The sequence below is a fragment of the Oreochromis aureus genome, linkage group 5 (assembly GCF_013358895.1).
Source record: "Oreochromis aureus strain Israel breed Guangdong linkage group 5, ZZ_aureus, whole genome shotgun sequence".
Classification (NCBI taxonomy): domain Eukaryota; kingdom Metazoa; phylum Chordata; class Actinopteri; order Cichliformes; family Cichlidae; genus Oreochromis; species Oreochromis aureus.
The window spans coordinates 38791135-38804853 of NC_052946.1; the positions used below are offsets into that span (position 1 = coordinate 38791135).

The following is a 13719-nucleotide window of genomic DNA, read 5'->3' on the forward strand; positions in this document are numbered from 1 at the left end:
AATGGCATACAGCTTGATGTCATCCATGTACAGGAGGTGGCTGACAACTGCTCTGTTCCGTAGTCGGTATCCGTAGCCAGTCTTGTTAATGATCTCGCTGAGGGGGTTCAGGCTTATGCAGAACAGCAGAGGAGACAAAGCATCTCCTTGGTAGATCCCGCACTTGATGGTGACTTGTGCTATGGGCTTGAGGTTGGCCTCTAGTGTTGTCCGCCACACGTCCTGTTGATATTGTACAATTCTCAGCATTCCAGTATCCAGCTGTGGGGCATTGAGTCATAGGCCTTCTTGTAATCAATCCAGGCTGTGCACAGGTTGGTCAGTCTGGTCCTGCAGTCTCGGCTGACTGTTCTGTCTACCAGTAGCTGGTGTTTTGCGCCTCTAGTATTCTTGCCCATCCCTTTCTGTGCCCCACTCATGTATTGACCCATGTGCCTGTTCATCTTAGCCGCTATGATGCCTGACAGAGTATATAACTGTAACTAACTGTATGCTGTAGTTGTAACACATGGTTTTTTTCATATGAGACAACTACTTTCCACTTCTTTATTAAACAAGATTTTAAAAAAGACATTTAAAATCTTTATTTTTTTATTTGAAATTAATTTACGAATGTAAAATTATTTCTATATTTATGGACGGTGATAATAAAGCTTCCCGGTGCTGAGCCAGAAAAAGACGACAGAGTTTAAAGTTAAAAGTGTTTATTTATAATACTTATAAAATCAGTGTCAAAATGCTTTATAAAACCATAAAATACACAAATATCCATCATTTTGAAAGCAGCTTGGTTCTTAATTACATCATTATAAGTTTTAACAGCACAAACTTCATCACTGTGAAAGGCACAGCTGCTGATGACTCTGAATAAAAACAGTTTTTCATCCTGAGAAATGTTACAAACAGATGTGAACACCTCCAATACAGACAGACGTTCCTCCAACAAGTCGACTCGACAGGAAGACAAAATAAAAAATCAATCTCATCAAGTTTAAATACAGTCAATTGTTTGCAGGAAACTTTGGTTTGTTCTGACAACAACGTGAAGCTGAGTGATATTTGAAGAAGTCAAAGCAGCTTTTTATTGGATTTTCTCTCAAACGTCTAAAAGCTTTCACGCTGACGTACAGTCAGTTTCCCTGAATGAAGAATCTCTGCTGCACTGATGTTTACAACCATCTGACATCTACAAAAGTAGAACCAGTTTGTGCAGGATCACCAGCACCTGCAGTGGGTTTTGGAGTGAAACACTTACAGTTGATATAATCAATATGATCTCCTTGACTCATCACAGACAGCAGTGAGCAACATGGAAACACAACGAGACGGATTTAAAAAATAATAATAATAAAAGGGTTGAAAATACAAAATATTTAAAAAGTAATGGTGACTTCAGAGATACGACCCCCCCGCCACACAAACACACTACAGCTGTGATGTTAAACGGTTTGTGAGTGAAGTGGCAGCTCAGTGTCACCGTTACAAGCTTTCTTAGAAGGATCGTCTCTCTGGTTTCTCTGAGAAGCTGCAAAAGAAGAAAACGTGAGAACATGAAGGATGAGATTATAACATCATGTCTCTGCTTTACTCATAGATGGAGAAAAGCAGCAGTTTGTGGTAACTGTGGTACAAAAACATGTAGTCAGACTAAAATTATAATTTAATGCTCAGAACCTTGAATATTAACTGATAAAGTTTGCTGGCATTATGTGAAGATGAACAGCTCCATGTTGACATGAATGTGCCTGAAACTATCAGAATAATCCTGGTGTGCAAAACTCTGAGTTATGAGTTTTTAGTTATTAGGAAACAAACCACTATTTTCCTGTTTAAATGAAAGGATTCAAACATAATATGTCAGGAATGTGAACTCGACACTGATCAAATCATCTGTTATATGGATGTCTAACCTTACAGGTATATGAAATAAATCATAAATAATAAATCCATTATTCTAACTCACCTTTCTTGTGTTTTCTGATGCACTTTGCAGCTACAGATGCAGCCAGAGCTGCAGCCACAGTCAGAACTCCAGAAAACCACAAAGCTATGAACACACCGACTCCACAGCAGGACTTCACCTCAGACGTTTTCTCTGAAACACATGAAAGTTCATGCAGGACTGAAGCAGGACGCCACATACAGCACACTGGATACACACAAACATTAAACACAGTCTAAACAACGACACAATAAGATCTTACCACAGTAACGCACGTCGATCTGATCACGGGTCACATGGCCCATCTCCTCCTGTGTGGCTACACAGTGGAAGAGGCTGCTGTTTGTCCTGGTCACCGTGGTGAGGAGGGTGATGTCATAGCGCTCTCCTGTGTGTGACACCTGTGGCTCCTCAGCAGGAAGGATGTTCCCATCGCTGTCCCTCCACTCTACTTTAGGCTTTGGAGAAGCACCTCTGACCTCACACTTCAGCAGCGCCTCGTCCTCGCTGATGTTCAGGATCCCAACAAACGGCTTCGGAGCTGCACCTGTGAACACAGCATGAAGCTGCAGTTACAGCACAAATGTGATGTCATGCTCTCATGTCCTTCTCTTTCCTGATGGAGATGTCAACACATCGTGTGTGAGAGCAGAGAAATAACAACCTTTACTACAGGTTACAGCAGAGTTTGGGAGGACTTTCATTTATCAACACAAACAGGAAACGTCCTGAGTCCAGCTTCACAAAAGTAACAATGATGTCATCATTATTGAGCTTTCAGACAGATTGATTTGTTAGACTGTGACCCAGAGTGTGACCTTAAAGACTGATCAGAGAAATCTGAAGGCTTGACTGATAACATGACTGATTTCTACATCTGCTCTCTGTGTGCTACGACTCTGTGCCCCAGAGGGAACGTACCATTACTCACACATTTGGACACCAGCACAGGTTTGATCCCAGTCCACACAGCAGCCTCTACAAACTGCACATGTAGAGCTCAGTGACATCAGAGTCAGGCTCAGCACCGACTCCTCTTCATCGGTCATTACTGACACAACCACAGATCTGATGTACATCTGACCAAAGTCACATTTCAGCAGGTTTCAAACCGCTCACACAGGTTACAGATGCACACATCAGTGACATCATCACTCACCTGGGATTTCTCCTGATCGATCTTTCAAGGTCAGTTCTGAAAGGCAAAAATTAAACATGTTTTTTCACACAGCATCATGAAGTCATGATGGAGCTGATGTTTCTGCATCACCTCTGTGAACATCTCTTGGTTCAGGTAACAAACTGATGAGGTGACAGCTTCCAGCAGCGTTCTTACAGGGTTTATTTTCAGGATGCTTTCTACTCACCAACAACAAGTTTAATGCAGAATCTTTGTTGTGGCTGCAGATGTGGAAAATCACAGGTGTAGACTCCACTGTCAGCCACCGTGGTGTTTCTGATGATGATGATGGAGGCGTTACCAAACTGCAGCTCTTGTGGAAAATGTGAGACCCGTCCTCTGAAGTGCTCGTCTTGACCTCGACGTCCATTATTGTAATGAAGGCCTCCATCATACATGAACACCTCCTGTTTATTTGGTGCTTTTTTCCTCCAATCAAACAGCTTTTGTTCAAGGTTCTGATTGGTCCTGAGGGAGCAGGGTAAGATGACATCACTTTCTTCTGAGATAACTACTGTGACTCCTGGACCTGAAGAATGAAGCATGTTTGATTCAGGATGTTGAAATATGCAGTTCATAGTTTGATGTTTGACTGTAACTCAGACTCAGTGTGTTCAGATGTTTTACTTCACTTCTCTGTAGCTCAGGTCACTGATATGTCCAACATACAATCTACTGTGACAGGATAAGCTCTATCGTCTTCATGCATGCTCAGTCATTCGGGTAAGCAGATCGCAAAAGGTGGATTCTGTTCTTTAGGACGTAGCATTTTCAGTGGGAGAACTGAACTGAAAGTGCGTGAACAGGTGATCAAAATCAACCTTTTGGGATAAACTTTTGCCATCTGGTTGCTCCTGATAGAATACAGGTTTAAGGCATGTCCTCATTGCTTTAATATTTCTAAATAGAAGCTGTGCTATGGGCAGAACTTTGTGCCATCAGAAACTGAATTTAAATAAGTTAAATTCAATTTCCAAAGTTCTGCCCATTAATCATACTATGGTTCACGCAAATGTATAAAACAACTTACTGTGAAATAACATTTTTCCTCACATTAACATTTATGTGTACCATTATTAATCCTTTTAATCTTATCAATAATTAAAACACATTCCTGGAGCTTCTCTGCACTGCTTTAACTCACTGTTAGAAACAGAAACCCCACTTTGTCAGTCACAGCACTATTTTAGTATTACTTACAATCAAAAAAAATTAATCATAACTGATTTGAGGCGACATAGAGGGGTGTAGGGGTGAGGAGGGAGAGAGTGCTTTGCTTTAAATTTTGGGAGGACCTTCAATGATCAGAGAAGCTGCTGCTATTGTAAAAAAAAAAAAACGCAGCAGAGACTTTATTTCCTCAGGATACTGAAGAAGGTTCACCTGCTGCTGGAGCAGCTTCTGTCCAACAACTATCACTGAACTGAACTCCATCCTCATTCTATTGTATTCTACTGATCCGTGTTTATCAGTCTAAACTAAACGCTGCTGACTGTTCCAGAAAGCAACTGAATATTTCAAATGAGCTCCAAAAGCTGCAGACAGAAGTTTTCTTTAAGTACTTTTACTCCAAGTACTGTAAGACCACACAGATGTACTTAAAGTGAGCGATAAAAGGATCCGATTCCTCCTTCGCTGCTCACCGTCAGTTCATTTCTGCAGAAATTTAGAATATTTTCGCTCAGAGCTTTAAATATTTACTGCCATTAGTTTTCTTACACTTTTCATTTCCTATAACTGCAGATACAGTCAGGAGACAGACGCACAAAATCCTCACAGACTTCATTTCGGCAAACTGAAAAAAGCAACGGCAGACCGATCGGCCGACAGCGGGGAGCTGCTCCGAGCAAAGACGAGAGGAGAGTGGCGGAGCGCGAGCTGACCGGGCTTTATAAGCGGCGAAAAAGCTCTCCGACCGAGGTAAAAGCTCTCCGACCGAGGTTTAAAGTCCCCGACCGGCGTCGGACCGCCCCTTCCCCGTCCGACGACGGCCCGCCCCTTCCCCGTCCGACGACGGACCGCCCCTTCCACGACCAGCGACCTCCCCGACCAGGTTCCCGCTGTAGACCGCAGTCAGTCGGTCTGCCGTTGCTTCTTTCAGTTTGTTGAAGTGAATTCTGTGAGGAGTTTATATTTGTGCATCTTTCTCCTGACTGTATCTGCAGTCACAGGACAAGAAAAGAAGAAAACTAATGACAGTAAATATTTAAAATGTGCAGCTTTGAGCAAAAACATCTTCTAAAAGAGCAGAACGACAGCAGCTGCTGCTGTTACATGGATAAGAGAAGATTTCAGTTTTAGATTCAGGTTTAGTTTCAGTCTCTTCAACTCTGTGATCATGTGAGGAAGTCAAACATGTGGAGTCATGAAGTGATGACTTTGATCAGAAAAACACTCATTTTCCTTTTTTGTAGATTATTGACTTAATAAAGAAAAAGTTTGATCATGTAAAATGGCACCCAAGCTTTTTATTAAACGGTATAAACAATGAAAGTTTAAGGAAGACAGGAAAAAACCCCACAATCACATGTAAACTGAGTAGATGTCCACAGATTTAGAATAGAATAATCCTTTAATTGTCCCACAAGAGGAAATTTGGTTGTATCAGCAGCAAAAAACAAACAAATAAACAAACAAAAAAAGTCCACATATACAAACAGAACAGAAACACAATTTTGGGGGAGATTATGTATCGGATTTTAAGGAGCAGGACCACGTCATCTTCATAGGACCCCCAGTTCTACAAGATGTTCATTCTCGTTTACGTGCCCCACACTCCCTCCTTGTTTTCAATTCTTTAACTTTATATTTAGTACATGAGCATCTGCCCGGCCCAGGAGCCATCGCCAGTCCCCTTCGAGGCCTTCACCAAACCGCAGCTCACTTCATGTCAAAGCGTTCACCTTCACCTACTAAAATGCTTTCAAACCTAAAATGAGGACGTGGGCCCAGCTAGTGAAACATATTTACATCATGGACAATAGTTACCAAAGCAGAGGACTGTACAGTTATTAAAATTAGAGTACAGATAAGTGGCAAACCCAGGTTGTAGTGTGCAAACAGAGCAGGATACTGAAAGATGTTTAAATAGTTAAAAATATTTAGAATAATTAGAAAAGTTCAGATTGTGTATTGTACCTGTGCATTAAAAAGTAGACATGTAACTTTCAATTAGTTAGTGTATATATAAGCTGAGAAAAGTAATGTTCAGTTATAACAGTAGAAGTTGTTACAGCGCAGATGTAAACATCTGTGTTTGCTGGGAGCAGTTCTGATTGTACAGTCTGACAGCTGCAGGGAGGAAGGACGTGCAGAAACGCTCCTTCATGCATCGAGGATGCAGCAGTCTGTCACTGAAGCGGCTCTGCAGCAACATTTACATGCATGTGGTGGGAGACTCTGTCCATCAGAGATGTCTCCCACCACCTGCACTGGGTCCAGGGTGCATCCCAGAACAGAGCTGGCCTTCCTGATGAGTTTATCCAACCTCTTCCTCTCAGCTGTCGATAAACTGTGAGAGTGTGAGTGTGAGATTCATTAAACAAGAGAATCACGTAAAAAGGGATATGTATAGATTATAGTTTGAACTAACAATAAATCATGATGTTGACATGATGATGAATATATGAATCGAGTATATGAATCTGAAGACAAATGACTTGTATGTGTATGAAACTAAGGAGTTTTAGGGGAAGTTAGGCGGCAGCAGAGTTGGGTGTGGTAAAAAGAGGAACTGTTGGAGAAAAGCACTGAAGAGTGACTAAGAGGAAAAGGAGAATGTGGTAAGAACGATAGGAGGAGTCAAGACGGAACTATCCGGGACATGTCCTCATAACGCTATGAAGTGAAGTACCAATGTAGCAATATGCTTATTCCTCTAGTTCAGAGCTGGTGAGCAGGACGAGAAAAGACCCAAGACCTCGCTGAGGAAAGAGTTCGAGCGAGAAACGCCAGAGGAGAAACCCTGTGCCTTCCACTGTGGGCCGACTCATTGAATTATAGACATTTTTGACTGCTTGCTCATCGCTTACAGAGTTGGTGAGTAGAAAGCAACCAGAAAATAAACCCTTTAATAACTCTGCTGGAAGCTCGCTCACAGTCGACATAGATGGCCTCTTTCACTCCTCTTTCAAACCATCTGTCCTCTCTGTCCAAAATGTGAACATTGGTGTCCTCGAAAGAGTGACCTTTATCCTTAAGATAAAGAATAAGTTACATAGAAGAGCCACCTCCACAGGACAAGACTCAGCAGTCCATCTGCATCTAAAGGACGTGGCGCAAAAAAGGTTGGGGACCTCTGGTTTAGACTGTGTTTAATGTTTGTGTGTATCCAGTGTGCTGTATGTGGCGTCCTGCTTCAGTCCTGCATGAACTTTCATGTGTTTCAGAGAAAACGTCTGAGGTGAAGTCCTGCTGTGGAGTCGGTGTGTTCATAGCTTTGTGCTTTTCTGGAGTTCTGACTGTCGCTGCAGCTCTGGCTGCATCTGTAGCTGCAAAGTGCATCAGAAAACACAAGAAAGGTGAGTTAGAATAATGGATTTATTATTTATGATTTATTTCATATACCTGTAAGGTTAGACATCCATATAACAGATGATTTGATCAGTGTCGAGTTCACATTCCTGACATTTCATGTTCGTATCTTTTGCCTTAAACAGGAAAATAGTGGTTTGTTTCGTAATAATTAAAAACTCATAATTCAGAGTGTGCACACCAGGATTATTCTGATAGTTTCAGGCACATTCATGTCAACATGGAGCTGTTCATCTTCACATAACACCACCAAACTTTATCAGTTAATATTCAAAGTTCTGAGCATTAAATGATCATTTTAGTCTGACTACATGTTTCTGTACCACAGTTACCACAAACTGCTGCTTTTCTCCATCTGTGAGTAAAGCAGAGACATGATGTTATAATCTCATCCTTCATGTTCTCACTTTTTCTGCTTTTGCAGCTTCTCAGAGAAACCAGAGAGACGATCCTTCTAAGAAAGCTTGTAACGGTGACGCTTCAGTGACATCACAGCTGTAGTGTGTTTGTATATTTCAGGGGAAATGGATTCGTATCTCTGAGGTCAACATTAATTTTTTAAATATTTTGTATTTTCATTCCTTTTATTGTTATCTACCTCGTTGTGTCTCCATGTTTCTCACTGCTGTCTGTGAGGAGTCAGTGAGATCATATTGATCATATCAACTCTGAGTGTTTCACTCCAAAATCTCAGGGACTCGAACCACAAGGAGCAGATTCACCACATAATGCCTTAAAAATTAGCAGAAAGCCAACTTTGAACACAAAGGCAGCTTATGAAATGTGGTAATAATGGCTGCTGTGTGTTAAAGTGGATGATTGGTGGATGAAGGTGCTGACTGCAGCTGCTGGTGATCCTGCAGAAACTGGTTCTACTTTTTTAGATGTGAGATTCTTGTAAACATCAGTGCAATTCATGATTTTATGAAGCAGTTTGATGCTGATTTTATAATATTTATATTGCACTTTTTAAAGTGCTACAAATAAACACTTATAGCTCTAAACTCTGTCAACCTTTTCTGGCTCAGCACCACAAAGCTTAATTATTACTGTCCATAAATATAGAAATCATTTAACATTTGTAAATTCTTTCAAATGATAAAATAAAGATTTTAAATTTCATTTGTCTGATTTTGTTTAATAAAGAAGCATAAAAAGGTTTAACCATGTGATACAACTACTGCATATAGTTAGATTTATTAAGTTCTGGGACTAATTTTTGGTAACCTTGCCTCTGCACAGACACAGCGGACTTTAAAACACTCAGGACTGATTGACGTGCACACTTTCAGCTTTCATTCAGTGGCACCTACTGTGGTGCAGCAGTTGGGCCTCCTCCGCTGTCTCTGCGCACTGACACTTAAGCCCCTCCCCTCTGTACTTGCGGTTGGGCCGCACTCGGTCTGTTGTCGCTCTCATCAGTTTTGTTGAAAGGAAGCTGTAGCGACTAAATCCTGTATTTTGACGGTCTGGTTGATGATTGTTTGTTGGTAGTTTTTACGTGCATTCAAAGTTCACCATGCCAATCTTCGTCTCCATTTATATTAATGAGACATTTATTTCCTTTGCAATGTCGATTTTATTTCTTTTTTGTTTTTTTGTTTATTTATTTCTGATGTTTGCGCTGTGGACAGTTTCAAAATGAAGCGCTAAAAATCTGAGTGGGAGAAGCCGATAAATACAGATCACAAGGGATGAAGTCTCTCCAAACACACCCTGAATGAGACGAGCGGTGTAGCGCTATTTATTTACCTGGCGGAGCGCACCACGCATGCGCATGTTTGATTTTTCTCCAGCATTTTCAGAGTGAATTTAAGAACATAAAAAATCTGACATCAGTTCTTACACGCAGCTTCCGGCTCTCTCCTCTTTAATGTGTCTTCTCTCCGTTTCCTTCTCTCGTGTGGAAAGAGCTTGGACAGGTAAAGCATTTAAAAACATAATGACAACATCAAGTGCATCAACTCTTTTCCAAAACTGGAGCAACTCAAATTAATCCAGATACAATTAAGAATCAGACAGAAATCCTCTTGTTAAATGGCAGAGGTCACAATCATATTATTAGTGGATCATCAGAAACATTTACACACAAACTGGAGTTATGAACACGTACACAGAAGGAGAGGAAGACTTGACAGCTAATTTTTAATAATACAATAGGCTTTTCAGCCTACACACTGGATAGTCTTGAGAGACCTGAGATTTTGATATTAAAATGGCACCTCTTAGGTTCCATGTCCTGTCCTATCTTCCACAGCCAGCATGTGCCTTCCCCTCTCCCCCTCTCCCTCCCTGCAGAGACGGAGCCAGCTGGATCATCTTTGCCAAACACTCAGTGAAACTCTGAAACAGCACGCCTGTGTTTTCACTCTCAGGTCTGAAGTTGTTTTAAAACTACCTTTTCCAATATTTTGGATATAAAAGGGAGTTTGGAGATCAACCTGTAGTTAGTGAGCATTAGGGTCAATGTTTGTTTTTCATAATAGGTTGTACATCAGCATGTTTGAAGACAGACTGTACATAACCTGATGACAATGATGCATTCAGTAAAAGTAGGATACAAGGACCTATAGTATGTGAAGCTCCGGGGGAAGCAGAGATTTTAAGATGATCAATTATATCAATTATAGCAGCAAGAAGAACTGTTTTATTTAAAAACTCTGACACAAACTTTGTTTCACATTATTATTCACTACTTTATTTATTCAGTTCTACACATTATACATAATCCACCTGTGTGAAAGTGCAGTGAGAGGATCTGTGAGGTTTGGTTGATCATATAGTTTCATACATAAAAACAGAATCTGCTTTAAAGACCACATAATGTTGCAGTGATAAATATCCATACAGACAAAATATTTTAAAAAGACTGTTTTATAAACACAATGACAACAGCACCTCATTCATCCGTATTTATATAAAAATACTTTGTCTTAAAATCCAAATACAAAAAAGCAACAGTGCTAATAATAACATAAAATAAATGTCATCAAGTTCATGTTCAGGTTACAACAGAGTCCCAAAGGTGTTCAAGAAGCTGATCACCACCAACTAAGAGTGACACTAATAAGATCAGAATTTCATCACACTTATTAAAACCAGCATCACAACCGGCTTTACACAATAATAAAATACACACTAAAAAAATAACCAACATCTGGACTGCAGCTGGGCTCTGAAATATGTCCTCATCACTTTTAACTGTACAAACATCATAACTGTCACAGCTTCTCATATCTCTGAATAAAAACACAGTTTTTCCTAATCCACTGTTAGGATCACACAGCAGGACTCAGCTCGGCCTGAACACCACCTCAGGTGTCCTCGTAACTCACTGCACTTTCATTCAAGCCTTTTTCTGGTTTTGTCAGCTTATTCTCACTCAGAGTGGATTTAACAGCTGACTTTTCACAGCCCACAGCGAGGTCAAAAAACAACAGACTACAGACGAGTTGATTATGTTGATCTGAGATCCAAACATAACTGAAATGTACCTTTGTGCACACATCTGTATAACAGCTGTGATGCTAAACAGGTTCTGATTTGAGTGTCAGCTCTGTGTCACCGTTCTCAGGACTCGCAGACGTCTCTGTGTGTCTCTGTTTCCTCCGAAAAACTACAAAAAAAAAAAAAAAAATTACATATAAGAGAGGATCCTTTCATTCTGCAGCCCTGCGTTCCTCTGTACTTGGACGGGGAAGAGATCTGCTCTCCCAAGGCCAGAAGCATGGGAGGCAGCAGCGGCGAGTGGTCTTTGTCGATTATCAGCGACACCCCCGTCACCGTCTAGAGTAACAGATCTGAAGCAACCGATGCTCCGCGGAAAGAAGGGAGAAATAAGAGCGTCTTCGTGTTCCGCAGCCAGATACCGGCTCCGAGGAGCTTGCGGGGAGAATGGACTCTGCCTTTTGAGGGGTGTGGAAAGTGGGGCTATGTCTTCAAATACGACATATTTACGATTGAAGGGCTCAATCCTGACCTTTTGACCCTACCAGAAATACTCCGGAAGTGTCTAGTCATTTTCAGACGTGTGCATCATGTTCCATAAGCATGAGGGGAGGGGTATGGTTCCTGGGGGGATCGGAGAGGGAGGGGTTCATGAAGCATAGGGGTGACGCAGCTGTTGAGTCAGTGCTGTATAGATAGACAGAGCGGCAGTTAGTTTTCCACAAACTCATAGTTTGAATTCTGTTTAAATATTATGAAAATTTCTCAGTAAAGAACTATTTCTTTTTACAATAGCGGATGTATTTTACTTGCTTAAGCTGCACCAGCGCTTGTAATGAAAACAAAGAGTGACTTCCTATTGTCTGTAGAGAACCATTTCTTTCAATAGTATTTTATTTTCTTATAATTCAGACGCAATAAAAAAGCCTTTAAGATTATTTGCCTAGCAACAAATTGTATTTTTATAGAGCGGGGTGGAGGCAGGCGCTTGTGATGAAAAGAAGAACTTTCTATCTGCTCGTAACCTCATATACACCTCATTCGTGTAAAAATACAATTTGTTGCTAGGCAAATAATCTTAAAGATCTCCGATATTGTTCCGGGGATCTGCTGGAGCCACTCGCCTATCTTGGGAGTCACCGCACCTAGTGGGACCATGCAAACACGGGGACCACCTTCACCCTCCACATCTTCTCGAGCTCTTCTCTGGTATTTCTTCAGCTTCTTGTGTTCCTTCTTCCTGATGTTGCTGTCATTGGGAACCTCTACATCGATCACTACGGCCGTCTTCTTCTGTTTGTCTACCACCACTATGTCCGGTTGGTTAGCCACCACCATTTTGTCCGTCTGTATCTGGAAGTCCCACAGGATCTTAGCTCGGTCATTCTCCACCACCCTTGGGGGCGTCTCCCATTTTGACCTCGGGCACTTCCAGGCCATACTTGGCACAGATGTTCCTGTACACTATGCCGGCCACTTGGTTATGGCGTTCCATGTACACCCTGCCTGCTGGCATCTTGCACCCTGCTGTTATGTGCTGGATTGTCTCAGGGGCATCTTTACAGCTTTGATACAAGATCCATAGAGGCTGGTGTCTATCACACCAGGCAAGACCCCAGGTGTTCAGCACACACAGAGACACAGAGGTACCGTTTAAAGTTTAGTGTTAACCTGAGTCACTGATCATTTGCACTATTACAGAGTCTGGCAGTCTTTGTATGATGTCCACGTCACTGAAAGTTTCTAGCTGACTCTCAGGTGTGACAGGTGTGCCAGCAGGAAAGAGTGAACATGTCTCCAAAACATGTCAGCATGATTTCATTGTATAAGTACTCGCATGCACAACTGTCTGTTCAATTGTCAAAATTGGTCAAGAACATAATACCATGAATACCATATATGAATGTCTTTGAATATTTGATAAATTGATGACAGTCATTGAAAGTCAGGTGAAACAGGACTAACGAAGGGGGAGTGTCACACACAGGTGTGTTCCATGATTGTGCGCTGCCAAACACAAATATATAGTATATTTATATAATAATATATATATATTATATGCAGTTGGTATTTTTGTTGATCTCAAGAAGGCCTTCGACACAATCAATCACTCAATCTTATTGGATAAATTGGAAAGATATGGTGTTCGAGGGAAAGCTGGAAACTGGTTAAAAAGTTACCTAACGGGTCGGGAACAATATGTTAGCATAGGGCATTACCACTCAAATAAACTTGGTATTACATGTGGTGTTCCCCAAGGGTCAGTGTTGGGACCAAAACTTTTCAATGTTTACATAAATGATATTTTTGATGTTTCTCAGGTACTTAAACTCATACTGTTCGCAGATGATACTAACATATTTTTCAGTAGCGATGATTATACTGATCTTGTAATGACTGTAAACAGGGAGCTAAAATTAATAAAAAATGGATGGATATAAATAAATTATCATTAAATATAAATAAAACTAAGGCAATGTTTTTGGTAATTTAAAATATAATATAGAATTACCAATTACTATAGAAGGTGTACCCATTGACAATGTGAGTGAAAACAATTTTTGGGAGTCGTAATTGATAACAAAATTTCATGGAAACCCCACGTCAGACACACATA

The 13719-nt window shown here is 40.9% G+C and overlaps 1 protein-coding gene and 1 long non-coding RNA gene across 2 annotated transcripts; one reads left to right on the forward strand and one right to left on the reverse strand.

Moving 5' to 3' along the window:
• Window positions 1-1405: 1405 nt before the first annotated feature.
• Window positions 1406-4937, reverse strand: LOC120440290 (CD276 antigen homolog). The gene is made up of 6 exons (XM_039612592.1): window positions 4842-4937; window positions 3310-3651; window positions 3102-3137; window positions 2205-2489; window positions 1964-2095; window positions 1406-1525 (listed from the first exon to the last, which is right to left on the reverse strand). The coding sequence occupies exons 1-6, from the start codon at window positions 4906-4908 to the stop codon at window positions 1440-1442; spliced, it is 948 nt and encodes a 315-aa protein (XP_039468526.1). The 5' UTR covers window positions 4909-4937; the 3' UTR covers window positions 1406-1439.
• A 2037-nt stretch (window positions 4938-6974) lies between these two features.
• On the forward strand, window positions 6975-8708 carry LOC120440305. Its single transcript, XR_005613152.1, has 3 exons — window positions 6975-7160; window positions 7511-7642; window positions 8080-8708. It is a non-coding gene; the product is annotated as an uncharacterized LOC120440305 (long non-coding RNA).
• The last annotated feature ends 5011 nt before the right edge of the window (window positions 8709-13719 follow it).

What these genes read in the sequence shown, in the direction of transcription:
- LOC120440290 (XM_039612592.1), bottom strand. Translation starts at nt 4,908, where the DNA reads ATGAAGTCTGTGAGGATTTTGTGCGTCTGTCTCCTGACTGTATCTGCA. An exon ending in TCGATCAGGAGAAATCCCAG is followed by an intron (nt 2,490 to 3,101) that starts GTGAGTGATGAT and finishes CTGTGTTCACAG; the next exon opens with GTGCAGCTCCGAAGCCGTTT. An exon ending in CATCAGAAAACACAAGAAAG is followed by an intron (nt 1,526 to 1,963) that starts GTGAGTTAGAAT and finishes CTTCTTTTGCAG; the next exon opens with CTTCTCAGAGAAACCAGAGA.